Below are 25,868 nucleotides of genomic sequence, written 5' to 3'. Positions count from 1 at the left end.
GAATGTTGCAGCCCTATTTTGCTTTTGTGAAGCAGTGCAACTGGAAATGCAAAGTCTAATTATGGAAATTATAGTTTAAAAACTAAACATTGGCTTTCTTTAATTTTCATGTGATTTTTAGCCAGATCTGTTAGTCTGATGCTCAAATACTAAATATGACAGAGGGAAGAACTGAAATCTTTGTTTAATAAGGTGAAGAAAAATGAACATTTTGCATTAATTTCAACTGAATATACTATTTTCACATTTTGCAGGAAGGAAAAGAACCCCATTTATCCTACTGGCCAAAATGTATGTTCTATGCCTATTTGACGTGAACACGATGACAGATAAGGTGCGTTATGAATGAATAATTAACTCACAGAGTAAACTTAATCAACTTAATGAGGACGGTATTGTGGTTTATTGCAACAGTTGCTTTGAGCTAAAATCGCGCTGCCACGTGCTTTCAAATACGGACAGTCAGAAAGCAATGGATGTGACAGGCAACGGAAAACTAGACTACATTAGTGTGTGTGTGTGTGTGTGTGTGTGTGTGTGTGTGTGTGTGTGTGTGTGTGTGTGTGTGTGTGAGAGAGAGAGAGAGAGAGAGAGAGATAGAGAGAGGGAGAGAGAGAGTTTCACAGGGCTAGTCATATCTGTTCTTAGGAGGAGGGAGTTGTCTGGTGAAAAAACATGTAAAATAATAAAGTCGTGGGAAAAATGACCAATGCTAGTGTGATTAAAGCTGAAATGGATGCTAGTGGTGTGCAGTCACTTGGTTAATTATCTGAAGCATGTGCATGCGGGCTACATCGGCGATAGCATCATCTATGCCATCTTGCATATATCCTTGTCCTGATCTGTCAGTCTCTCTCTGAGTTCAGTGTGTGTGTGTGTGTGTGTGTGTGTGTGTGTGTGTGTGTGTGTGTGTGTGTGTGTGTGTGTGTGTGTGTGTGTGCTGGGAAGCACACTGCAGGTCACTGTTCTTAGGAGGGGGGAGTTGTCTGGTGAAAAAACATGTAAAATAATAAAGCCGTGGGAAAAATGACCAATGCTAGTGTGATTAAAGCTGAAATGGATGCTAGTGGTGTGCAGTCACTTCTTATCTGATAAAAACAAAAGCCACAAAAAATGCACATCTATCGATCTGACTTCCACTCATACGTAAAAGGTTAAAAAAAAAAAGTGAAATTATCTGGAGCATGTGCATGCGGGCTACATCGGCGATAACATCATCTACAGCATATGCCACCTTGCATATATCCTTGTCCTGATCTGTCAGTCTCTCTCTGAGTTCAGTGTGTGTGTGTGTGTGTGTGTGTGTGTGTGTGTGTGTGTGTGTGTGTGTGTGTGTGTGTGTGTGTGTGTGTGCTGGGAAGCACACTGCAGGTCACAAACACCTCCCTCTTTCACTGTATCGTGTGAGTAATAGGCTCCACCACTGGCTCCTATAAACATGTTGTTGACGCCACAGCCAGTCAGAGATACCTGGTCGGCCTGCTCCGTCCCCTCTGGCGCTCCCCAGGAGAACAGTATGTTTGCAGATTGGCGACGGCTGCTGCTGTTGCGAGATGAACTGAGCATCTGTGCCTTTAAAGACTTCTAAGTGCGCCTCTATCAGAGCCCACGGTCAACTGCCCACAACTCCGACGCGCTAGGCAAGCAGACAAGAGCTACCTTACTCATATAAAGGCATTGGCTCACCTTCACAGGTAGACCCATGGAATGATAACTATGGAATACCACTGGATACTTCTCTCTGTGTTTTTACAGCTAACCTTCCATCCAGGTAAGACTGAGCCTTTACACTTGACGCGCCAGTTTACGCAGACAACTGTTGCTTTTCAATTTTGAACAAAGAAAGGGTTTCTGTTTTAATGCTTGCTATTTTGCAGCCCAGTGTGATAAAGATAATCTACGTATAGCGAACCGTACCGCTGCACTTGCCTCCCATCGCGATTTGTCCGTACTTCTCTTTGTTCTATGAAGTAGTCAGATCTGAAGGGTGCTAAATAAGACAACCCGAAGTCAGAGAAACCTAATGAGGAAAGTGGATACTAATGCGGACGATCTGGGCGCTGGAGCTACTTTAATATTTTATGTTATACTGGGAAAACAGGGCGCTATTTAAAAAAAAAAAAGTAATCAAAACGATAAAGTGTTGAACAATGTGCAAGAGTGAGCTTCAAAGAGACTTCTTGATCATTTTGTGCACGATGAAGCCGTTTTTTGATTTTTTTTCCTGGAGCTGCACATAACCGTCAGTATGAAAATTTATTGGCGTCTCTTGATTCACAGGAAGTATGCAAAACGTCTGTCGAAAGCAGGACTGCATTCACATGTAATTTCTCCCTTTTTTTTAGATAAATATTGTCACATGTGTGACTTTTAACACTGAGCAATGTAAAACGTTTCGCCTGCGCTCCGGGTTGGTTGGTTGTGTTTTGATCTGAGGATGAATATCAAAAACACATTGCAACTGTTGTGTTTTGGCATCATCTTCAGAGTCCAGCCGAATAGGTCAATCGTCTATAAACAGCTAATGATATCTTTACTGCCTTTTAAAAATACTCAGTGTCAGTTTTTTTTTATTTCACGATTCAATTTTTTGGTCGCTTTAAGTGGGTTGATGTGCAGCCTGTCATTTTTTAAATTAGATTTGGGTTGTTGTTGTTTTTTAATCTTGTTAGGAAACAGAGTTTTGGATGTTCCCAGAGCTATCTCTATGGAAATTTATGAAAAACCGACATTGGCCATGCATGTTTATAAAAGCGGTGAACCGCGAGTGTTGCTGTTTAACTTTGCGCTCTTTTGCGCACATGGTGCGTCTACGGAGCTTCTTCCAGCTCAGGGCGGCATCAGGTGGACTTCCATCTGACCGACAGCTTGGCAGCATATAATGCGCCCATAGGGGACGGTTGATGTTCACGACATTTTCACCAGGGGCTTCGACTAACTGCCACATTTCCAGCGAGCGCGCACAAGCTTACCTGGCATATGACGCAATACGGCACGCCATGAAGTTTGCCTTTAGCCCGCTTACGCACAGTGTGGACCTAATTAAGTTTTACCATGTTTGTTCTGCATTTGGTGGATATAAGAAATCAGATCAACTAAATAAACGCTATGAAGATTCAGTTAGGCTTAATATACATCGCATGCAAATTAATCTCCTTCTTTTATACTGATATCCAAATGTTCACGTTTTAACTCAGGGCAATGTTGGTATTATTTACAGTCTCTTAACAGGGTGTATTTGTATACTGATACCCTGCTATTCCTGAAATTCCGTGTTATTTCATCATTTAAGATAAATGTTTTCTTGCTACACTTCCTTCTTACAATAGTGTCTTTCTTCATGACTTGTTAGTGCCAGACTGGCTCTCTGAACAGTGTTTATTCATTTATATATTTTATCCAAGTATGAATTAAAAGGATGGAAAGAGCACATCTATTCACATAAAAACCTTGTTGTTCATTCCTGTTGTACTGCTGCTGCAACCACAGTCCTATAGTGTTTATCACAAGTGGCTTCAATAAAGACAGTGATGTTTTCTCAGGGAACAAAAACATTACTCGAGCAACTCAATCTTTCCCCACCTGTTTTCAGTTGGTGCAGCAGATTAAGACTCTGGGTAACACCCCCGCCCCTTTAAATACAGACCATGCTACAGGCATTTGTTTTATTTTATACCATGACTGGTAAAAAGCACATATTAATTATTGAGTGTTTTTTCATATGGCACATTTTTCACCACCAGTCTGCTTTATAATGCCAGCATTTCTTTTAACTATCATAGAACAGTTTACATATTCTGAAGCTGTTTTACTTACACCGCTGATGCAGATAAATGTTTTGAAAAGTCATTTCCAGCTTGAGGGTCTGGATCCATCAGAGAACCCTATTATTAATTTAAGGGGTGCATAATTGCTTTTTGTTTTGTTTTTTTAAGTTAATCAATAAATTGATTGATTTCGTTTTTTCTCGTGAAAATCTTTCTTTTTGGTCTCCTAGCATCTTTCAGTAACAATCAGACATTGATTGACTAGCAACTTTTTGGCAAAACATCTTGTTTTGTGGAGCTACATCCTGAGTACAGAAGCCATGAGTACAATTCATGTTGTTTCAAGAAGTCACAAGTCATAAATGTTGAGAGCAAATAAATATACTGAAGAAGTTTTACATATAAAGTTCATGTCCCTGTTGGTCAATTTGTGAATGATGGCCAGTATAAATCTTTTGTTTTGAAATCTGATGTGGGCTACCCTTATGTTTAACTTTACATCAGAGATTTTATCCCTAAGCTTTCATGATGCATGGGAGGCTTGTGGGGCCATATAAGTGGAAACATCTTGATTTCACAGTGCTGAAAACATTTTACTGTTGTACAATAGCTTTGGTCAAGTAAAAACAAAACAAATCTCCAAATGGATAAACTGTAGGGCCTTAAGTTCATATGAAGGCTTAAGAAATAATGCCTTGATTTTGCACTTTCTTGCATTTTCATACCCGTGGCATTCATTTAAATACATTCTTTTTCCCATTCAAGGTGATACAAAGCCCACTATCACCCCTGCCAGACCCCACGTCGTCATCCAGCTCAACGAACCCTTCAAACTACGTTGCCAGGGTGAAAACAGGATACAGTGGAAGCGGGAGAGGTCAAAGCTGCTGGCAGCAAACAACATCGATGGGATGTTGACATATTCAATTGAGAAGGCTCTGCCTACTCACATGGGTCGCTATATCTGCCAGGAGGAGGGTTCCAAGGAACATGCCTCCATCTACGTCTATGTGAAAGGTACCTAAATGTTTCTTGGTGATTAAACCCTTTCGAGACTGTGTGGTAATTTTGTGAGAGAGAAAGAGAAAGGAGCGTGTACGCAGGCTGCAGGGAAAAGTAGACAAAATCTATGTGTGTGGGTGTATTAGCAGAAGAAGGTGTTTGTGACTTTGCCCTGGACAGGTACAGTAGCTACCAGAGCTATTTATTGAGTGTATGACTGAGTTTTACTGTATTTCTTCTTCTACATGACCCAATATCCCCTTGGCCCAAAGCCATCACTGCTGGCTTCTATCATGTGCTGATCATTCACTCCACAATCCGTTCATCTACCTTTGAGGCAACAAGCAGGAACTGCTTAGCAGATGATATTTAGAAATATTGAGAAGTAATTTGTTTGGTAATCATTTAAATCGTGTTGGAAGATAATCCTGTTTTCTCGTTAAGGAACTTATTCAAAAGGAATATCTACAGATTGATAATCTTTCACATGTTAGTCCTGGTTGTTGGTTGTTTTGGCAACAATTATGGTTCCCATGGTAATAGCAGTGTGACTTAAGACTACAGATCCCAGATTTCACAGGGCACAAACAGCACAAAGTTAAGTCTGAGTTAAGTAGCAACAGTTTCTAGTTTATATTATCAATTACCTCAAACATCTGAGATGAGCCTTCCCCAGCAAGACAATTAACTGCAGAAATTAGTTGGAGATGCAAAGCCATCGACCCAGCCTAGAAAGTCCTCAGTCCCAGTCTGATAAAGCATCTGCAGAATCTATCAGAGCAAACCAATCTATCAAGTCAGCATCTCACAGTACTCAGGGGGTCCACTGAGATCAAAAGAGGACTTATTTTATTTGTATCAGAGCTGTTTCATGGTTGAATTTGGAGATTATTAGCAACATAGCTTTAATAATAATGTGAAACAGAAAAGACTGTCACAGCAAAGTACATTGTTCCTTGTATATAAAGGAATTGGATATCCAGCATTACATCCCCATTATTATAATAAAAAGTTCAAATACCCATATACTGTTACCCTGCTTTCATGCTACCTTTGCAATTTCTTTTATTTATTTATTTTTTGCCAGATCCTGGAAATCCCTTCAGAAAACTAAAGGTGTCTAGATATGTTACTCGTGAGGGAGAAAATGCTTCCTTCCCTTGCCTGGCAACTGATCCAGATCTGGAGAATATGCACCTGGAAACATGCTCCAGTAAAACTCTGCCCCCTGGTCTCCAGTTCTCCGCCAGCCTGGAGCATGGCATTTACATGCACAACACACAAAAGGCCTACGAAGGTTGCTATGTGTGTGCAGGAAGACTCCATGGAAAGGACGTCAGATCAGGCCAATTCTTCCTGAGTGTTGTACCAGGTAAACTAGTGTGGGTGTGCAGCATATGTACATTTTTCGATTTGGCTAAAATCAACCAAAGGAATGACATCACATGAGGTTTGTTTTATTGCAGTACCCACTGCGCCTCCTGTAGTTGAGCTCCAACCATCCACAAGAGTGATTCTGACCCGAGGTGAGAGATTCTCCCTCACCTGCAACACCAGTAATGCCAATAGAGAAATCAACATCACGTGGGTCACCCCACCTGGCTCGGTGAGAACCTTCTGCCTTTGTCTTTGCTGTGTGCTTTGCCGTCAGTGAAAGATTTAACTGCTTCCCTTTTTGAGTTGCCTTAAAATTCTGCATTTGTTGCCATTCCAAATGAGCTGCTACAATTTGGTGCTCCAAAATGAAAATAATTCAAAGGAAATTAATTCAAGTCCCTTATAATATTGGCGAATCTTTCACTGGTAGCACAGCCTCGTCCTTGCGTCTTCCTGTTGCCTGTCTTTAAAAAGTCCACAATGTCTAAGCTTCAGGTATGCCTTGCAGTGTACCTTGTGAGCTACCGTAGGTGTGTGTGCTTGCATGCAGGTGGTTGTGTGCATGTGGTAGTTTGTGCTTGGTGAGCATAGACATGCAGACAGGGTTAATCTCTAGAGATCTCTGGGCGTTGACAGGGTGCCGTCTGGTATCCACAGCAACCAGCAAAGGTTGGCAGTTCTTCAGAATCCCTGATGGAAAAATTTGCCAATAGCCACAGAACGACACTGCAAATCGATGCAGTACGGCCACAGGATGCTGGGAGTTACATATGTGAAGTTAGGAATGGAAAAGGGGTCAGCAGCAAGTCGGTGTGGCTCGATGTATATGGTGAGTAAGTGATGTAATTTTGTTTTTTGCATTTAAAGCTGGACATGAACTTAAGAGTTTTTGTGAATTATTCTCCTCAAAAATTTTCTGCATCATTAAGTTTTCAGTGTTTTAAATGAGTTAAAGGGAACCCAATACACTGATTTCCAATGGTATCAGTATTTTTTGATTCCACTAATGAAGCTTTGTATGATTCATGCTTTTAAAAAATCGTTTTCTTCTGATTGCCTCTCACAAACAAAATATGTGAACATCAGGTAGGTGTTTCTACACTCACATCCAAAGCTGAACACCTTATATGACCATATTAAGCATGTTCTCTCTCATTAATGTCATGGGGCGATCGTGGCTCAAGAGTTGGCAGTTTGTCTTGTCATCGGAAGGTTGCTGGTTCGAGCCCCGGCTCCGACAGTCTCTGTCGTTGTGTCCTTGGGCAAGACACTTCACCCGTTGCCTACTGGTGGTGGTCAGAGGGCCCGGTGGCGCCAGTGTCTGGCAGCTTTGCCTCTGTCACTGCGCTCCAGGGCAGCAAAAACAAATACAGGCCATTTACCATATAGAGTCAAGAATAAGAACAAAACTGACTAATGTTGAGCTTTTTGCTCATTGGTAATACTTAAACATACCTTGCTTGAAACTTTACCAGTGTTTTATATAAGCATCCACCATTGCAGCAGTACAGATATGACTAAAACAAAAAGGAAGAGCATAACAGTTAAATGAGAAGATATATTTCACTGTGATTATTAGACATTAATTAGGCTGAACTACATGTAACCCACTGTACAAGAAGTTAAGGGAACAAAATAGCATTGATTCTGTACTATCACTTCCACTTTCTTTAAAGACGTTAATGCATCTGGCACTAGTATTGTGTATATCATGAACTCTCATGGACCATCACCACTTAGAGTCACATTTTATGGTGACAACAAAATAAGTTAATATTCCTGAAACAGTCACTGATTATCTGGCATGTGATAATAATAAAATACATAAGTAACATCATGCCCCAAATAACAGACCAAATCAATCAGAGCATACAGTGGTACATTTTCTCCCAACCCCTGATGAGATCTATTTTCTAGGGGTGCAACGATACACAAAATTCACGGTTCGGTTCGGTTCGATACTTTGGTGTCACGGTTCGATATTTTTTCGATACAAAAAAAATGTTCATGCCTTTTTAATTTGTCATTTATTAAAATTATAAATATATATTTTAACTCAAAAGTACAGTTTTTAAATTTAACCCTAACCCTTGTGCGCGTTTTTTATTTTGACAGCGAATGCGCACCTGCGGACCACTTATGTGCACCCCTGGTTATTTAGCTCGTCATATTGCAGCCACAGAAATTCTTTTGTCCATGAAACCATGAAGCTGCACTTTCTTTTTGCCTTATAGTCTGATTTGTCATAACTTCTCCGTTTTGTGGTAAGCTTTTCTTTGGCTGTCACTTCTTCACCCTGACCTGTCTTATTTGGCTCAGAAGAAATGAAATATATATCCTCCTGCTTTTACACACGCACTCACATAAGCTCAGCGATTCTCTGCGCGATCAACCTCTCACATGTTTAAGCTTGCTGCGGGAGATTTCACTTGTCATGTTTGCATAGTAAGCTAACGATTAATAAGACGATGTCAGAGGAATTGGTGCACAAATTATCATCACTCACAGATCAGTGCTGTCGCTCTCTATACACAGTTCGCGCGATTGCAAAGTGAAAGCAAAAAAACAAGCGCAAATTCAAACGCGATTTCAATATGTCACATATTGACAGTGGCTCACCGATGCCAATGACATAATTACCCAGCTACATTTCTGAAAGAATGCAAAAGCATTGACATATATTTTTCTTCCTACAATAGCCCGACGGGCAGGGAAGAGATAGATTTTGGTAGCCCGACTGAAAAAAATCACTAGCCCCAGGACGTCGGGCTAGCGATATTGCAAGCCCTGTATCTGATTGAGGAATCACTCATCTTTGGAAAAGAGAGTTTATTACAGAGAAATGTCTCTTTCCAAAATAAAAGCTATACTATCCGCTTCTTCTGGGCTATATTCTCAGCAGCATAAGGAGAATCATGTGCTAACAGCTGTCTAAATGACTCGGCTAAAGTTAGTAGCATGCTTGTTGTTTTTGTCTTTGCACTAGGATGATGTCGGCGTAAATGTGCAGTCATATTCGTTGTGTTCCCACTAGTGATTTCAGGTTAATCTCGTTGAAATGACCTTAACGCCACAACACGGCAAATCTCCGTTAACGAGCTACCGCCGATCGCCCCGTGCATGGGGCTAGACGGCCAACACGTTAACGAGCTAACTGCGCTAACACACTAGCTCCCACCCATGTAATTGAGCATTGCACGGCACATCCAACATACTGTTTTACTTTAGTCCATGACTCGCTTACCTTCAGGGTCATACGTCACATGAAAACCAAAATAATTCCAAACGCCAGATCTGGAGAGCTTAACTTCTGTCTTGCTAGCTTGCCCTGCGCTCTTCCTTCTGACTATGCTGTCTGTGTTGAGCACTCAGTGGATCTGCGCTCGACAGTGCAGCCTAGGCGGAGTAGTCGAACGCAGATTCACTGAGCGCTCAACACAGACAGCATCGTCAGAAGGAAAGTTGATAAAATAAATTACAAATGTTGTATTGTTCGATACATATGCGTACCGAACCGAAAGCACTGTATCGAACGGTTCAATATCGATACGAATATCGTTGCACCCCTACTATTTTCAGTATTTAAATTTATCCTAACCCTTTGGAGTGCATGTGTTGGATGAGAACAGCACTAGTTAGATAATTCAGACTTCGGTGCATTAATCTACAAATTTGACAACAATTTAATTTTCTTATTTTTCAGAAAGAGGATTCATCGACTTAATGCCCACAAACAGCAGCATCTTTCACGTCCGCTCCGGCGAGAGTTTGTCCCTGAAAGTTCGAATAGTGGCTTATCCAAAGCCACACATCTCCTGGAGCTTTAAAGGCCACGAGCTGAGAAACACAACTGACCATGTGATCACCACACACAGTGATGAATACAGGTGTGACAGCACACAAGCACACACTTGCTTTGTTTTATTTAATTGTTGGAAAGATGGAAACATCATATTCAGCCAGGTTTATTTTAGGTGAATCTCTGGTTTAGCTGCAGGTCATAGTCCCTTTAAATATACAGTTGAAACAGTGCCCTGGGGTTTATTGTGAAACAGGAGCTGTCAGACTGTGAATGACTGTCTTGAGAAATAAAACCATGATATATCTGGAGTGTAACCTACATGCTGCAGATAGAAATGTGTATTCTGATGTAATCCTGCGTGCCTCCCACCCTCAATATTACTGTCAGGAGATATGGCATTGTGAAATATGTTGAAAAATTCTGCAACAGAAAAAAAGATAATAAGAGTATATCCTGTTGGGTGAACAGCTTTTAAAATACTTATTTTTGGCAAAGAAGGTATGTGTTTATTGCTACACTTTTTTTATGTCTCAATGATCATTAGAATTGAACTTCATTTGAGTAATGCTTCATTACAACAGGAAGAAGACACCCAGACTAGTTTCAAGATGTTTGCTGAGACTTGTTCCTAATAAAACCCTGATGCAACCTTTAAGCCTGACTTTAATATAACTCGTAAATATCCATTGATACAATTGATATCAGGGATAGCTCAGTAGGTAGAGTGGTTGCCCCATGATCGGAAGGTCGGGGGTTCGATTCCCCTTAACAGCTACCCTGAGGTACCCCTGAGCAAGATACCGTCCCTACACACTGCTCCCCGGGTGCCCAATGGCTGCCCACTGCTTCACTGAGTGAATGGGTTAAATGCAGAGAGCAATTTCCCCACGGGGCTCAATAAAGTACAATAATGTACACACTTTCTTCTTCTGATACCGATAACTAGAAAAAACTTCACCAGATGAACAGAATCAACTTTTGGGGGTTTATTACTACAGTGGCCACAACAGTGAATAGATGCAAATAAAGACTGAAAAGATTTAATACTTGTCTAATAATATTTTTAATATGCATACTGCAGATGCACATGAAAGAGCAGAAAACAAAGAAAAGATGGTTACAATATAAAATGCAAATATCTGAACATTTTATGTTCTTTCTCACAGGGTGGCTAAATGAGAATCAGCTCTTTCCTGTTTTGGCACAATTAGAGCTTGAATGAAATACTGTGATATTTGAATCTTAAAAATCAACAAATGCACTAATAAAATAATTATTTTATGCTTAGTTACATCAGTGAGCTGAGGCTAGTGCGGCTGAAAATGTTAGAGGGTGGAGTTTACACCTTTCAAGCCTCCAATGGTGATGCTTCAGCAAATCAGACATTCACCGTCTTTGTGATCAGTAAGTTGTTTTCACATTTTTTTTGAAAGGTTTCATATTCCCTTAAGCCATGGGATGAATTTCATGACCCACCCATAGTGTATTTTACACTTACTTTGTGTGGAATGAAGTCCAGCTCTCCACCCTCACCACACCTTGCAAATATACCTTGCTAATGCTTAAACCAATATTTTTCCTCTGGTTCATTGTCACATACCTAACACATTGTGACATTAACTTGTGTTTATCAGGTAAACCAGAAATTGTATCGATTGACAGCCCAGTGAATGGACAGGTGCGCTGTGTGGCTGAGGGTTTCCCTGCTCCCCAGATCACCTGGTACTACTGTGAGCATCCATATGGCAGGTGAGATTTTTAAAGCTTCTAAAATCCTTTCTATTTACTGACTACTACTTACTGTTACCAACATGTCAAAATATTTTTTTAAAGGGTTGTGACTTCTCATAAGATGTTTCTGTTTGTCTTGCTTTTCTCAATGTTTTTGTGGACGGGGCTGCATCTTGAAATGTCATGTCATACATTCCTGCACCACGTTTAGCAATGACAGCTGCTGGGGCACTGCCAAACATATCTGACCAAACAATGGCCTTCAAAGCCCCTGATTAAGTGTTGAGCAACTTTTTTTCCCAAAAATAATATAGCTAGAGAGTTTCAGTTATTATGCTGACTGGTGTGATTTCGTAAGGCTTTAAACATTTCAGTTTGCAAAAATGAAAAAATGGATGTGGTCCCTGCACTTTAGAACCCCAGCCTAAAGTAATTATACTGGTTGGAAACTCATATTAGCCAGATCGGTCATCTGTCTCATAAACTGACTAAACAAAGGAAAACCTGCCAAACCAAAATCAATAGCAGCTCTGTAATTTGTAGCCAACAAACAAAATTCTCTAATGTTATCCAATTATTAGATTTATGTCTGCAAAAAAAAGTCTCATGGCTTTAGCAAGGCAATGAGGCATGCATGCATCTGTGAATTTAACAAAATACTTTCCAGAAAATCTTTCTAAATACAACATTTTCATTTTGCATTTCGGAGAATTCTTCTTGGTTTACTGCGTATTTTAGCACTGTGTTTGCACACAACACTAACCATTTATTTATTTGGAGTTTTATCTCCATATTCAACCTTTAACATGGCTGAAATGAAGTGCATGTCAAGGGTCCTAAAGGTCACACTAAAGACACATTGGAAAGAGTCAGGAATAAGATAAGATAAGATAACCTTTATTAGTCCCACACGTGGGAAATTTGTTTTGTCACAGCAGGAAGTGGACAGTGCAAAAGTTATGACGCAAAAATTAGAATACAATAAGAATAAATACAGTACACAGCTGTACAGAATAGAATAAAATAATATACTATATACAGTAGAATAAAATAGAATAAAAATATACAATAAGATAAAAATAGAATACGAATGCTATATACAACTGAGTAAAAATACAACGATGCCAGAAAAGATTATTGCACTTAGTGTTATTGCACATGTGTGGATGTGTGTGTTTGTTCAGTTAAAGTCTTTATTATGGAGTCTGACAGCAGTGGGGAGGAAAGACCTGCGAAATCTCTCCGTCCCACACCGTGGGTGCCGCAGTCTCCCACTGAAGGAGCTGCTCAGTGCTGTCACAGTCTGCTGCATGGGGTGGGAGACGTTGTCCAACAGGGATGACAGCTTAGCCGCCATTCTCCTGTCACTCACCACCTCCACTGGGTCCAGAGGGCATCCTAGAACAGAGCTGGCCCTTCGGATCACCCTGTTCAGTCTCTTCCTGTCCCCAGCAGAGATGCTGCCGCCCCAGCAGACCACACCATAAAAGATAGCAGAAGCCACCACAGAGTCATAGAAGGTCTTCAGGAGTGGGCCCTCCACCCCAAACGACCTGAGTCTCCGCAGCAGGTACAGCCTGCTCTGCCCTTTCCTGTAGAGGGCGTCTGAGTTATGAGTCCAGTCCAGTCTGTTGTTCAGATGAACACCAAGGTACCTGTAGCTGTCCACAGCCTCAATGTCCATACCCTGGATGTTCAGTGGTTGCAGTGGAGAATGCTTGTGCCTGCGGAAGTCTACCACCAGCTCCTTGGTTTTACTGGTGTTGATCTGGAGGTAGTTCAGCTGGCACCAGTCCACAAAGTCTTGAGTCAGTCCTCTGTACTCCTTGTCGTCCCCATCAGTGATGAGGCCGACTATTGCAGAGTCATCAGAGAACTTCTGCAGGAAGCACTGGGTGGAATTGTGGGAGAAGTCTGCAGTGTAGATGGTGAAGAGGAACGGAGCCAGAACCGTTCCCTGTGGGGCCCCCGTACTGCAGACGACCCTGTCCGACACACAGCCCTGAGTCCTCACATACTGTGGTCGGTCGGTGAGGTAGTCCAAAATCCAGGTAGTGAGGTGATGGTCCACTCCAGAGTTCTCCAGCTTGTCCTTCAGAACCGAGGGAAGAATAGTGTTGAAGGCACTGGAGAAATCAAAGAACATGATTCTCACAGTGCTTCCAGCGGTCTCCAGGTGAGCGAGGGAACGATGTAGGAGGTGAATGACGGCATCATCCGCGCCAATGCCAGGCTGGTAGGCAAACTGAAGTGGGTCCAGTGATGAGCTTGTTAGGCGCCGAAGCTGAGCCAGGACCAACCGCTCCAGGGTCTTCATCAGGTGGGATGTCAGAGCCACCGGCCTGTAGCTGTTGAGGTCCTTGGGGCGTGAAGTCTTTGGCACTGGTACAACACAGGAGGTTTTCCAGAGCTGTGGGACTCTTCCCAACCTCAGGCTCAGGTTGAAGAGGTGCTCCATCACCCCACACAGTTGGTCCGCGCAGGACCTGACGACCCTCGAGCTGATGCCATCTGGGCCCGCTGCCTTCTTGCCATTAATCCTCCTCAGTTCCCTCCTAACCTGGGTGGTTGAGAGAGACAGGCTGGAGCCTTGTGTTGAGTGTGTATTGGATGCTGTTGTTGGGGGTGGGGGGGAGTGAGCAGGGTGAATAGAGGAGGTGTGAAGTGTCTGAGGTGTCAGAGGTGGAACAGCAGCAGTGGGGGTGGGTGAGTCTGCAGCCGATGTTGTAGACTGTCTCATGGTTGAATCAAATCTGTTGAAGAAATGATTCAGTTCATTTGCCCACCTCACATCCCTCCCAGGCAGAGAGTTCTGCTGTTTGTGGCCTGAGATGGTTCTGAGGCCTCTCCAGACTTCACCAACGTTGTTTTGCTGAAGCTGGTTCTCCATCTTCTGCCTGTAGCTGTCCTTCCCATTCCTTATCAGTCCCCTCAACTCTCTCTGCACCCTTTTCAACTCCTCTTTGTCTTTGGAATGATGATGATGGTGGAATGTGAGATTGAGGGATTTGACTGGGCTGACCTGTGATTGGTTGACTGTGATAAGATGACCCTCCCATGTGACAGGGGATTGAGAAGTATTGATTTGTGATTGGTTGGTGCTACAAGTGAACAGGGTTCATCTTGTGTCAAACATAAAGTGTGCTGAAGGAGGAGCCCTGGGTTGCTGTAGCAATACCAATCCAAAGCAGCTGGGTCAATGAATCACTGCTGATAATCCAAACTTTAGCCAGTCATTTTTTTAAAAAAAATTGTAGTCAAATCCACTTAACGCTCACTACATGCACAATCATTAAAGGCATGTAAGGCATGTATATCCAAGTAGAAAGTAACCTGATCTAAGTCAGCCTATCACCAGAGAGCACTTAAATAACTGCTACTCTTATTAGTACAGTACCGTCAAAGGTTAATTACAAATATTTCATCTTTGGTTCATGAGCACAAAAAGACATCACAAAAGGTGAAACTAACAGCTGCTGTTGTACTAAAATAGAAGTGCATGCTTCTGTGGTTCTGCATATTGTAAAGTTAGGTTATTTGAAAGGGTTTTATAGCCTCAGGAAAGTAATCTTTCAGAGACATACAGAAGAGATTCCAGACAACAGACAACCGTTTTGAAATCTAGATGATCCCATCAACTCTTTTGTCAACAGTATATAATCTTCTGCCTTCAGGTGCTCCCAGCAGGTAAATTCCACCCAGGAGGAGCTCAATGTCATCACCATCACACTGTTCAGTCCCATGTTTGGGAAGACAGAGGTGGAGAGTCGGGTGAACATCAGCAGAGCACGGTTCAATACTCTGGAATGTGTGGCTACAGTGGAGGGAGAGCAAGCCTACATACTTTACTCTATTAGTGGTGAGTTGAATTCACGGATATACATCCAGTCATACATAAGCAGCACAGGTAGTCTAAATAGGGGTTGTGGAATTAAAGGAGGCGTTGACGTCTGTCAGTTCACATGTTTTGCTGCTGAAGTGATGCAATCCTCTCCATGCTTTCTTTGTAATATTATAGGACAACAACAGAGGACATAGGTGTAAGAATTTATTTACTTTTTGGAACACAAAAAAATTACTGATCTGGCAAACTCTGTCTGTGACTCCATGCACTAAGTTATCTAAGCAGGTCTTCCCCTCAGTGAACGCCACTGAGGGGAAGGATAATTCCTCAGCAAAATATTTACTGAAAACATGACTTTGGCAGGGATTAACCCATAAATGAAGTCCTACTACTAGATGTTGTTCGTCTATGATCTGTTAGGTAAACATTGGTGAAGAGATACCACCGACATGATTGGCTCAGATAGCATTTGGTGAGTCCATTGTTTACTTCATGACCCCAAAACCACTTTTTTGTAACGGCCTCCCCATCTGCTCTGCAGTGTCCTCAAAGTAGTCTGAGTCTGAGCTGAGTTGTCCCCAAATGAGCCTGGAGGACTGGGTTTATGCAAGACACAGGGGCTAACTGTGGCTCCAGCGGGTATGTGGGCGAGCATTATGAGGAAGACGAGTGTTTGTGGCCAGACAGGACAGGCCTTTGGGAGTGTGTGCCCAGGATTTTTCTGCTTTACAGAGTAACAGCGGACCAGACGGAGGCGCTGAGACTGTGGAGCACAGTAGGAGTCCTGGCAATGCCGGGCATTGTGGGGCTGTGGGAGGCTCGGAGGTGTCAGTGAGCTGCAGCAGAGAACACGCAGAGCTTTAGAAACCACTGACAGGTTTACAGGGGATTAGTTCCTGCAGACTCTGCATTCTCAGATTTGAAGTGGAGAGAAAGCTTCTTATCGCTAAAGAGCTTATTACACCCCACTGTACAGAGGAGCAAAACAATAAGGCATCACAATGAGCCAGACACAAAGGAACAGAACACTGATTACTTCTAATTATTCCCAGCACAGCTGTATAAAATAAGGACAACATTGTGGCTTAAAAAAAAACAAACTAAAAACAAGGGGAATTTCAGCAACTAGCAAAACAAAGTGCATAATTTTTTAAACAAAGAATAAAAGCACAGAACTCCACAGTATGTATACTTGTATAATTGGATTAGTTTGTGGTTATTTGATCAAAGTGGGCTTCACTGTGACTTAGACTTCTCTGTCTTACCTTATTGCCTCCGTGTCAATGTCGTTTAGAATGTAAACATGACAAACCTTGAAAAGATTCCCCGATTGGCTCTATCAAACATTACTGTTTCTGTCTCTCTGCAGAGAAAAGAGTTCCACATGACCTGTTCACCCCTCTGCTAATTGGCTCCATTTCAGCAGCAGGCATCCTCTGCCTCATCCTTATCATGCTGTTCTACAAGTACATGCAGGTAAGAAAGCACTGTACTTTTCCTGCATGCCCCACCCTCTTTGATTACATTTATAAACAAGTGAATAGAAAGACCAGAGAGATGCCACGTGTAATTAATGCATGAATTGTCTTTTGATATCTCCGTGTCTTATTGTTCACACTAGAAACCCAAATATCAGATTCAGTGGAAAGTTATCGGAAACGACTATGTGGACATTGACCCCACCCAGCTACCGTACGATGACCAGTGGGAGTTTCCGCGAAACAACTTGCGCTTTGGTGAGCATCCGGAACCTATTCACCAAAATCTGTACTGTGTTCCGTATCTAGGCTCCCGTAATTACATTAATCCATAATTTCTGACACACTGCAGCCCTAAAATTTATGTTCTGGGTGCCATGTCTTAGGTGTAAGTAGGGAGCAGGATGATATGAAGATAAATGGGGGCTTGTATCTGTAATAAAGCCTAACAGTCCAGTGGGTATGACATCATCGTTGCCACCCTCAGGCTAGTTCCCATTGATTGACAGCCACTCTGGTTTCTGTGTATGGACACAGCATTAGGGGCTTAGCCATGTCTGTGGTCTTTATTTACTAACCAGTTCCACAGTTCATTAATGATGAAACCCCACTCCCTCACTGCAAACACAATATTGTTGACATATTCTGGGTGTTTTCAACAAACCTTAAACAGGATCCTGCATGTCCTGGTGCCTACGTACACAGCCTGGGGGTTAAAACTGCTGCTGTCCTAGGAACACTACCATGGAACTTGTTTGTTGGAGAAAAAACAGGATGGGGATTAACAGTTTTGTTTCTGTCTCCATTTTTTAGGGAAGACTCTGGGATCTGGTGCATTTGGAAAAGTGGTGGAAGCCACTGCATATGGACTCTCCAAAGCAGATTCAGTCATGACTGTGGCTGTGAAAATGCTCAAATGTAAGTGCTGTCAACACACATGCAAATGAAGTGGGATAAGCACTGTGTAGCTGTTTTGACTATGTGAGAAATGTGCACAGTAGCTTCACGCTGTCCAGAAATTCTAATGAAAACATAATTTGCCTGCAGATGCCTGTAAACAGAGTCATTATGTGGATATTTTTTGGTGGTTTGCACGCTATGCTATATAGCTATATTAAAACATTTCAACAGAGCTCTTTTATTTCATTTAGCTCTCAACAATTATGTATTTTAAGCTAGCAAATACCAGATCACGATACGCAAGCACTGCTTAACATGAGTTTGGCTACAGTGTACCCTTAATATTTCAGTGAATAATGAGTGCATTGCATATTTTTCTTTCCACAGCTAGCGCTCATGCCACAGAGAAAGAAGCACTAATGTCAGAGCTGAAAGTCCTCAGTTACTTGGGAAACCACATTAATATTGTCAACCTGCTGGGAGCCTGCACAGTTGGAGGTGAGGCAACCATTTTCGCTTGCGTTATTGTTTATGACTGGAATAAAGTTGTAAACTTCATAAATTGCTGCAACTTTTGAGGAGATTTATTTTCACTGTACTGCAGGTCCTACCCTGGTGATCACAGAGTACTGCTGTTTCGGAGATCTGCTCAACTTTCTACGCAGAAAGAGAGACTTGTGCATCTGCTTTAAGCTTGAGGACGATTACTACAACCGCAACGTCATGCAGCAGAGAGTCACAGATGGGTCAGGTTCTTTTTTATCTTTAAAAAGTGATTTATTGTCCTGTGGAAAAGACAGAACTAGTATTTACTATCCAGAACGTGCGTAGGAGGAAGTTATTTGGACAGCAGCATGCTTATGTGTGGCTGTATTCAGCTGAGACCAGACTGCTCCTTTCCTCTTCACAGTGACAGCTTGAACAGCTACATGACCATGAAGCCTTCTGTTGCTGGCAACGCACCGGTCAGCTCATCCTCTGAGAAGAGAAACTCGCTACGCAAAGGCAAGCCGGCCAGCCATTCATCAAATTTCTCCTATCTTTATTAGCACGCCAAGGTGGTTACATCATCACATTGGAAAAATCATCTTCATTTTGTTTGTCTTCTCAGGTGGTCCTTACGTTGAAGCAGACACGGAGAATGAGATGTTTGCTGATGACGGTTTGTCTCTGGACACCGAAGATCTCCTCAGTTTCTCATACCAAGTTGCCAAAGGCATGGAGTTCTTAGCCTCGAAAAATGTGAGCATCCACTTGAATGTCATTTTTTAATGGCAGTCCATATAAAGCAGCAAAATACATATGTTCTGATTTTTTCACTCACAGTGAAAAAATTTGGTGTCCTTCCAGAACATTCTAGGGAGGTTTTTACTCTTAAATTTCTGTACACCTTTAACATTATCATTACCACCCCACATTCTGTCCTTTTGAGCTAATGCTATAGGGTTATATTGCTTGCATAAGATCAGTATTTCTTGTCCATTTTCCTCATAACTGTGCTGCAGGTTTTGATGTCCAGTCATGACAATATTAGGCTGGACACAAACGGCAGTCCACATTTGTTTCACTATTTATTTTCTACCATATATAAAATGCATTTTCTTTACATGGACTACCAAATTAGATTTGTGGATAAAACTCTGATGCCTGATAATCTGACCTTTTTAACGCAGCACATGGATCATGTTTCCACAGCTAGTAAACAGATCCAAAATGGATGTTGAAGCAAGCTGCTGAAAAATTCATTGGTTGTGGAGGCAATGATACTGAGGCCAGTGTTCTCATGTATCAGTGTCAGTGGTTGTATGTTACAGACCCAAGTGTGGAAGCTCAGTAGCAAAGAGCATTCAAAAAAAGCACCTCATTCATGACTATGTGATTAACTGTTAATGTATGTAACATGTATCATGTATCACTGGATTGTATAAGTAATGATGCATTTGTTTTTCAGTGTATTCACAGAGACCTGGCTGCCAGAAATATCCTACTGACTGAAGGAAGAGTGGCCAAAATCTGTGATTTTGGCCTTGCCCGAGACATCACCACAGATTCTAATTATGTCGTCAAAGGCAATGTAAGTCTGCACTAGCTGCAGGACACACAGGGATATAATATTAGAGGCGTGATACATCTTTAGTATCACTAGTTTGGAGTAGGATAAGACTGTTTGATAGGTTTGGAGGTCATCCGCTTAATTCATCACCATTCAGACCTACTATAAAAATGAATTCCTTCCTTATGACCTATTCTAGTTCACTAGAAAGTGAGATTTAGTTTAAATGATGCTTCATTTGAATTCACTAGCAAAACTTTCACGTGCTAGAAAATAACTAGCAGGAAAGTCTAAATTTAAGATTTCACCAGAATCAAAATCATCAACAGTGTCACAAGGAAAGATTTGGACTTTATAAGTGATTATTTGAACAAGATTTTTGTTTGTTTGTTTGTTGATTTTAGCTTTCTTGCTAGTATGAACTATACTCTTGTAATGGATTCGCAGGAACATGGTACAGACAAATCCGGAAAACTGGAAGCTTTTGTTTGTGTAGTTCTCAAATTGTAAATCCAGGGGTTCATTTGCCTTGCCACACTTCCTGATATGTAAATTCAGGAGTTATCTAACGTACCTGTCTATAAGACGAGCTTTTGTGAACACAGTAGCTTACGTGTATTTTTCCCAAACCAGTGTAGGTACCTGATCTTATCTGTCTATGGAGAACCTGTACTGTATTTAATTTACATTTTATAGAAGAATCTCTTTGTGATAAAGTTTTCTTTTAGCATATTACATTTTTTCCTTGTTTCAACAGTGGCCTCAGTTGTTCTGTATCCCTCAGGTGCTAGACAGCTGCAAACACAGTACTTTATTAAAAAGAAAAAAACTTTAACACTTACATCTCTTATGCAAGTAGTCTTATTTCTGACTGACCTCTATCCCAAATTTATTTCTCTATGCATGACAGCCAATAAACTGATTGTCAAATTTGTGAGGTATGAGCCTCACAAATTTGTGCCGAGCTCTGCGTGTTCTTTGGGACCCCAGGCAAATACCTTCTGCATACTTTGTCAAGGCTATTCATTTATCAACCCTCTGTTGCACATTTTCTGTCCCCAGCCACATAAAAAAAACATTTCCAGGAAAAGGTTTCATGTCACATTGTAATTTATTGCAAGTTGCCATATACTCACTTTACCTTTCAGGCTCGTCTGCCAGTGAAATGGATGTCTCCAGAAAGTATCTTTGAGTGTGTTTACACATTCGAGAGTGACGTGTGGTCATATGGCATCTTGCTTTGGGAAATCTTCTCACTGGGTATGTCTCTCCATCCACTTTATGTGTGTTTGTCTGGCTATCTGTGTGTTTTCACAAGTGTGTAATGTAACTAAATATCTTGGCTGAACATAGGAAACAGTCCGTACCCTGGTATGCAGGTGGACGCCAAGTTCTACAAACTAATAAAAGAAGGATACAGAATGGATGCCCCAGAGTTTGCGCCCAGTGAAATGTGAGTTTTTGTTGAATTGAAATGTGGATCATCAAAAGGAGAGATTTAGTGAGACAGATGGAGGTGGACTAGGACTAGGAAAGAGTGTAATGAGCAGGATATCAATAGCAGCTTTCTTTCTTCCTGTTGTGCTTGGCTTTTCACAAGAAAAACTAAAAATGAGGATGTGTTAAAACTTTCAGATGGAAGTGAGAACAGAAAACAATATACACAAAAGAAACAGGATATAATAATTGTATGTTTGATTACTGCTGTGCAGGTATGAGATTATGAGGTGCTGCTGGGATGCTGACCCCTTCAACAGACCCCCGTTCAGGAAGGTCGTGGAAACGATTGAACAGCAGCTGTCAGATGCCACTAAGCGTGTAGGTTTCAACATTTGAGTGTTGTTTTCTTTTATTATCCAAGGCAACATTCCTGGAAAATAATGTACCCAGAATACCTCACAGACCGTGAGTTTAGCTTAGATAGACTTTTGTTCCAGTTGGTAGGGTTTATTAAAGGACAGGAAATTATTGTTAGACAAGCCTAGAAATAACAAGATATCATTTCATTTTTGGAATCATATTAAATATAATAAAAGCAGTGATTCATACCGTATTATCTTTTGTGTGACAGGACCACTTTAGCCAAAATAGGATTGTTATTACATTTGAAAATAATTTCTATTTGGGAGTATGGCTTAATTTTGGATGGACCCAGGCCTTGCACATGTATACATGTGGAGCTTAATGTCTAAGAGAGAGTAACAGCACAAGCAGCAATCACTGACAAAAAACATGAGACCGAGCAAGTTAGAAATGGTAAATGGCCTGTATTTGTATAGCGCTTTACACTACATTCAGTCATCCACCCATTCACACACTGGTGATGGCAAGCTACATTGTAGCCACAGCTGCCCTGGGGCGAGGCTGCCGGACACTGGCGCCACCGGGCTCTCTGATCACCACCAGTAGGCAAACATTGGGTTAGTATCTTGCCCAAGATATTTGGGAGGGCCTGGGATCAAACCACTGACTTTCTGGTTAGCGGCTGACCTGCTCTGCCACCTGAGCTACAGCAATCCTAGAAATAGCAAGAATGCTTGAAAAGGACACGATATGTTAGAGATGTGTTGTGAAGTCTCCTGCAGAGGCATTATATGATGAGTAATTCTGCATCCCGTATGAAAATTGTCAAGATAACAGAGCTGTAGAATTTTATTACAATGCTGTTGATGGTTGTTTAGGCTCTGCCTAAAACCTGGTTTTGATCTTGAGAAAAAAAAAGAAAAATAAGAAAGAATGAATAGGAAAACAACACAGCTAAAAGACAGAGTAATTGTGTAGATGAGACAACACTGATCACTGATATGTTTAAAGTTAAACACGCCAGTAACAGTATCAACCGTCACAGATTTTTGTTTCGCTCTTTCATCTTATCTTTAGATTTATCTGAACTTCAGCTCCATGCTTCCTATGATGCCTAGAGCAAGGGAGGAGCAGAGTTCTCAGAGCCCAGCGTCTCACCATCTCAACTCAGCCGGCAGTAACAACACTCCAACTCAGCCCTTACTAGTCCAACACGAGGTCTTCCTGGAGGGAACAATCCTCTCAGCCGAGTGGGTGTGAGAACCCACCCGACCTGTCTGGCTGCCTCATAAAGTGCCTGTAATGATCCGCCACAAAACACCCAACCACTACACCTGCTCCTCAACCTGGTACCAGCAGCATTTTTTTGTCCTGTGTTGCAGAAGGAAGGCATTTATCTTTGCCACTGTTGTTGACGACTACGGGGAGAACAGTTGGACTAATGCTCCCCTGCTTCCAGGAAGGAACTGTTAAGGCACCAGGGAGAATTGAGGGACATCAAGCGTTACTCTAAAACTGTCATTATGTAAAACCATATTACACTGTAATCAGTTTTGTTTTGTTTTTCCAGTTAATTTTTTCCTTACACATTTCATACAGGTTGTTTTGGTGTTTTTATTTTTTTACCTCTTTTTGTTTCTTGCGTTTTTTCCGGGGCGTGGGGGGAGTGTCTCTTTTCTCTCTCCGATATATATATATATATATATATATAGTAGTGCTGTCAGCATTAATCTTGCATTAACGGCATAACCCGCATTAACGTGGCAAATCTCCGTTAGCGAGTTAGCGTGGGGCTGCGCAGCATCAATGCTTTAGCGCAGTTAGCTCGTTAGCGTGGTTTGCTTGTTAACGCGTTAGTGCTGTCCAGACCCACGCATGGGCCGATCTGCGCTAACTCGCTAACGGAGATTTAATTAATGCAGTTATGCCGTTAATGTCATTTTAACGAGATTAACACTGACAGCACTAAGATATACATATATATATACTTTTTGCATTTATGTGTTCTGTTATTGTTTGTTGTTTCCTTTCATGAAAATGTATGTAGCATTTTTATTTTTACTGTGGTTTGCTGTTGCAGTTGTTGGAGGAAAAAGCACTCAAGGCACTTGAACTTCACATCATTCCACATACTAACTAATGCAGCTTTTACTTTTTTTTGATATCCTGTTCTGTTATCATCAGTATTATACCCATCTGTTTAGATCTATTTTACATGAAGGAGCTACTTTTCAGGGGCCAATTGAAAATGAGATGATAAGATTCTGGTGTATAAGCTATTAGACAGCATGTTATGCCATGCTTAGAGTCCGTAAGTGCTTCATGTTAGTTAGAACGTATTTCTGCTTTTTTGTATGCTGGAGGTCATTTCCTAGACACTAAACACCTGTCTTTGCTGAACCATATTACCACATTACCATGACTTGGGGTGGCACTTATTCTTTACACACAGTTGTCTTCAGAGAGATGGTACGCTAGCTTTTCATTTATTCGACTTTTAACTGCTTAACTGTATATAGGTATAGGTAATAATGCTTTACGATGAGATGTTAGATCATTCTTTACAACAGAGACGATTCCTGAAGCCTTTAAGTCTTCATTTTAGTTTTCTTAGACAAGCAGGTCGTTTTTGACAGATGCATTGCTGGAGTTCTCCTGTTAAGGGTGTAAATAGCTGTTAAGGTTGATATAGTTCCTCTCCTGCCACATCCAGTGTATGATATTTGTTTACAAGCATGAGACAGGTACTGCCATTTCTGCGCTGTGTTTTCTCTGTATTTCACCTTCTATCCCTTCACAAAGGACAAGGAAACAGAAAGGCAGTTGTTTTCACCCCATGCTAACGCTGTACTTCTGTATTGCAGTACAGTGGTTAAAGTCATATGAAATGCCATTAAGTGGACTGCAGTATTCCCTGAGGTGACAAGCAAGAGGAAAACACAGGGTCTTCCAGGCTCTAACTTCAGATATTGACACTGGGTACAGAATTCAGCGTGTCGGTCATCTCATTGTTCTCCGGCCAGTAGCTGGTTTCCCAGCAGTACCTCTCTTCTTTGTATCCAGCTGTTTCCTCCACCAGAAGCGGGACTTTCAGCACCTCTCAGCCAGTAGTCTGTATCAGTCCAGACCTTTATGAAACCCCCTCTTCCTTGTGGTGGATGTTATGAGGAGCACCCAGAAAGTGTCCTGTTTGAGTGTATGAACATGTGTGCTTTGTTCTATGCTTGTGTGTGTGTATGTGTGTTTGTGTGTGTGTGCGTGCATGTGTGTGTGTGTCTGCATGTGTCTGTATGATTACTGTCAAGAGGTGCCACTACTAAAGAGTCATCAAGTCATTTAGGCTTCAAAAACCCCACAGTCTTACTGCTCTGTCTTTTTGTAAATATAAATGTGCATATATTTTAAAGTAACATTGCTTTTGAAGATGTTTATCTTATTGAGGATATGGTACAGAATTTTATTATGGTGTGTTTTATGTGCGCACAAACTTCCTACTGTAGATTCAACTTGAGAAATTGCTTTTGTCTGTGTTGCCACTGCAACTTTTCACTCTGGCTAATTTTAGCTAATTCATTATCTCAGCCAGTTTTGCCAGTTCACTTGGTAACTGCCAAAGCTGAACTGCTCCTTATGGTCATGTGTGATCATCACAAAGTCAATACAATTCTACAACCAGGAAGAAGATGTCTCAGAATAATAGAGAGATCAGTTGTAACTGCATTTCCCTCCTCTCATTTAAGAGCTTTTGGTTGCATTTTGCTGAATATTTATTAAAAGCTTTAGAGTTATTCTGTAAATTTGATGTGTTGTTATTACACGTGTCAGTGTAAATAAAATTTGTGTATATTGAATTCCCAATCAAACCTTTTGGTCCTTATTTTACATCTTTGCTCCCACAATTCAACTTACTGTATAGCTCTGGCAATTTTAACTCTCTTTATACTAAGTCATTAGAATAAAGAGAACACATGATGGCTTAGTATAAAGGAAATCCTTAGGTTTCTAGGCTGAGGAACACATGTCCTTATATGTTTCTCTGCCACCTGGATGGGGATGAATCTTCACTGCAGGTTTTTGCCCTCAGGCCGCTGTCACAAGTGATTTTGATAAG

General features: G+C 41.4%; 1 protein-coding gene and 1 long non-coding RNA gene across 3 annotated transcripts; one reads left to right on the top strand and one right to left on the bottom strand.

Moving 5' to 3' along the window:
* Positions 1-1,421: 1,421 nt before the first annotated feature.
* On the top strand, positions 1,422-25,608 carry kita (KIT proto-oncogene, receptor tyrosine kinase a). 2 transcript variants are annotated; one of them, XM_082524991.1, is made up of 21 exons: positions 1,422-1,771; positions 4,533-4,784; positions 5,857-6,141; positions 6,236-6,375; positions 6,783-6,975; positions 9,850-10,033; positions 11,237-11,352; positions 11,583-11,697; positions 15,354-15,538; positions 16,893-16,999; positions 17,145-17,259; positions 17,815-17,919; positions 18,289-18,399; positions 18,506-18,647; positions 18,812-18,906; positions 19,013-19,143; positions 19,853-19,975; positions 21,103-21,214; positions 21,308-21,407; positions 21,667-21,772; positions 22,835-25,608. In XM_082524991.1, the coding sequence occupies exons 1-21, from the start codon at positions 1,708-1,710 to the stop codon at positions 23,015-23,017; spliced, it is 2,964 nt and encodes a 987-aa protein (XP_082381117.1). In that variant the 5' UTR covers positions 1,422-1,707; the 3' UTR covers positions 23,018-25,608. The 2 variants fall into 2 exon arrangements, with proteins under 2 accessions (XP_082381117.1, XP_082381118.1); XM_082524992.1 differs by having other exon boundaries at positions 1,423-1,771; positions 6,804-6,975.
* Positions 6,984-9,833, bottom strand: LOC309701034. Its single transcript, XR_014274844.1, has 3 exons — positions 9,391-9,833; positions 7,602-7,663; positions 6,984-7,488 (listed from the first exon to the last, which is right to left on the bottom strand). It is a non-coding gene; the product is annotated as an uncharacterized lncRNA (long non-coding RNA).
* Positions 25,609-25,868: the final 260 nt, after the last annotated feature.

The sequence above is a fragment of the Aulonocara stuartgranti genome (genome assembly GCF_965226115.1).
Source record: "Aulonocara stuartgranti genome assembly, chromosome: 23".
NCBI lineage: Eukaryota > Metazoa > Chordata > Actinopteri > Cichliformes > Cichlidae > Aulonocara > Aulonocara stuartgranti.
This window is presented reverse-complemented; position numbering and strand designations above follow the sequence as displayed.

What these genes read in the sequence shown, in the direction of transcription:
- kita (XM_082524991.1), top strand. Translation starts at nt 1,708, where the DNA reads ATGATAACTATGGAATACCACTGGATACTTCTCTCTGTGTTTTTACAG. An exon ending in GGCTGTGAAAATGCTCAAAT is followed by an intron (nt 17,920 to 18,288) that starts GTAAGTGCTGTC and finishes TTCTTTCCACAG; the next exon opens with CTAGCGCTCATGCCACAGAG. An exon ending in AGTTCTTAGCCTCGAAAAAT is followed by an intron (nt 19,144 to 19,852) that starts GTGAGCATCCAC and finishes TTTGTTTTTCAG; the next exon opens with TGTATTCACAGAGACCTGGC.